The 2,368-nt window shown below is 47.4% G+C and overlaps 1 protein-coding gene across 2 annotated transcripts in view; it reads left to right on the top strand.

Moving 5' to 3' along the window:
* Window positions 1-538: 538 nt before the first annotated feature.
* The window catches only part of si:ch73-21k16.1 (phosphatidate phosphatase LPIN1), a 50,925-nt gene continuing 49,095 nt past the window's right edge, over window positions 539-2,368 (top strand). For both annotated transcript variants that reach the window (XR_005130217.1, XM_017714731.2), the window contains exon 1: window positions 539-950. Coding sequence is in view for 1 of the 2 variants with exons in the window: in XM_017714731.2 (XP_017570220.1) it covers window positions 846-950 (105 nt within the window). In the remaining variant the exon portion in view is untranslated. The remainder of the gene's footprint in view (window positions 951-2,368) is intronic.

The raw sequence follows: 2,368 nt of genomic DNA, 5'->3' as shown, positions 1-2,368 counted from the left end.
AAGGTGATGTTATGGCGAAATAACAGCACGGCTAGAACGCCTCTCAACCAATCAGCTCGCGTGGCCAGAACTGTTGTGTAATATGGTTTAGGATTTTTAAAGTGGCTCTTTTGTGGTTTCAAAAGGGAAATCTGTCAGGTCTCAATGATTTCTGAGCAAGTTCTGCTACTGAAGTTCATCCCTCGCTCTGAGGACTCGTCTAACAAACGACACTTGAGCTAATAAATCAATAAAAGGCCTGGTGTAGAAGCAGGAGGCCGGAGACGTGAGCTTCAGGTGGTGAGGGCATGGACTGGGCCCTGATCTCGGGGAGGTAATGGACCCGTCTGGGTGTGTGAGTGTCTGATTACGTATGGACACACTCTCACAGCCTCTCCGTGTCAGCAAGGTTGGTGTGAGGGGGGACTGCATGTCGCCGGAGAGCGACGGGAGAGTGTTGTCGCTGTTGTCTGAGGACATCGTGGTCCTGACTGTGAATCAGATGCTTGAGAAGTCAGCAGTTCTGTCAAAGGAGACACGCCGAGACCCAGAGCCTCTCCGGTTACCCGGCCAGGTTACTGCTGCGGGGGTAAATATAGACGCAGCTCTGCCCCTCAGTCTCCGTCCTTCAGCAGCACAGAGCAGCACCTCACAAACACAGACGGACCCTGGAAGGAGAGACAACAAGGCAGCTCTCTCTCTCTCTCTCTCTCTCTCTCTGTGGATCTCTCTCTCGCTCTCTCTATCTCTCTTTTTATCCGTGAATCTCTACATTTCTTCCTTTGTTTCTCTCTACTGGACTCATGATGTAGTATCCAGCAGACAAATGGAATAGAAACAGAGAGGCTTTGGCAACCCGTCTTGTGATGGAGGAGAGTGGGAATGAGCGCGAGAGGCGGATGGTGACCTCTCTCGAGTGCCTGGAGGACTTCCAGGATGACCCACATGACATTGATTCCAGCTGGTCCTGGGTAAAGTTCTGCTTATCTGGCACCGCTGCCATGAGGCTGGCCTGTCGCACAACCTGTGTGTTTGCCTGGCACCAGGGCCCGAGTGTTTCGCACGTCCTGCATGAAGCTTCTGTAACACCAGCATGTGCAGCTGGGTTTTAATGTACGGCGCAAAATTACGTTTACGTGGTTTAACCCTCAATGTGGTCTGTCAGCAAAGACAGGTCGGATATCCAAAGCTGTGTTACATAAGCAAGACTATCATGCCTGACCTCTCGTTCAGAGCCTGTTTACACCTCACATTGATGTGTTTTGTGTCCAGATCGTATCTGGATCAAGTTTCCCAGACTCCGTTTATACTTTTCACTGACATGCATCCCCAGTGTGACCAACTGAGATCCAGTAATACTTTTCCCACATAAAAAAGTACGTTATTTCCGTTATACTTCTGTTTACTATTGTCTCCGTTAAAACACGGGAGGACAAGCTCGGTTTGGAAGCCAGAGAATCCTGAAGCTTAGGTTTTTACTAAGGAAATCACTAAAACTGCAATATACCAGGTAAAAGTACACAACATGCATTGGGTTGGTTACTTTAAGCTTGAGCTGTGTGGTGTTACACTCAGTGTGCAAAAGTGAAGATACACCCCGTTTAGCTTGGCGCTAACATGACATTGCAAATCCCATAGAGACAGAGCCCCACAGCTAGCTGAAGTTAGCATGATCCTAGCAGCGATGCTTACGGACAAAGAGCAATGACGCCTACAAGAGGAAGGTTTCTTCGTGAAATGCCGCTACATCGTGACATAAATGACGAAAAATGAAGAAGTTCATGAATTCATTTGGGTGCTCGGTGCTTTATGTTAGAACAGGGTGTGCTAGGTAAGCTAGGACGCTATAAGATAGCTAGGCTAGGCTAACGTTAACTAACTTCGCCACTCGCTGCTGAAAAAAAAAACAGCATAGATTTGGTTTTTGCTGGTCTGGTGCTGCGTTAGATGGTCACCCAGCACGGTTATGCTGGTTGACCATCATACCAGTGTCCAAAACATGGAAAACTGACAAAGGGCAACGAAACCATGGTGGACACGATGGTCCTGCTGCTTCAGTAATTTTGGTGCCTAGTTTTGCAGCACTGATGATTTTGGCGTATCCCCGATAGCGAGAGGACAGTGGTCCACTGTCGGCCCACTAATGGCGAAGCGGGAGGTCCGCTGGCGGTTAAGCGGAGTATTAGACAAAAGTCCACTTATCATCATTCATTTTCCACTCACTGTCCAACTGACTGATTTTCGTTTCCTTCCTTTCTTTATCTACACTTTGATTAGTAGATCATTTTAATACAGTGCAGCTTTAGCAACAAGATGGTCTATAGAGTCATTTTATATCAGGCCTAGTCATTATTTATTTTTCTCTGGGTTGTTGGTAAAATTAGAGTTT

The sequence above is a fragment of the Pygocentrus nattereri genome, chromosome 4 (assembly GCF_015220715.1).
Source record: "Pygocentrus nattereri isolate fPygNat1 chromosome 4, fPygNat1.pri, whole genome shotgun sequence".
NCBI classification, from domain to species: domain Eukaryota; kingdom Metazoa; phylum Chordata; class Actinopteri; order Characiformes; family Serrasalmidae; genus Pygocentrus; species Pygocentrus nattereri.
This window is presented reverse-complemented; position numbering and strand designations above follow the sequence as displayed.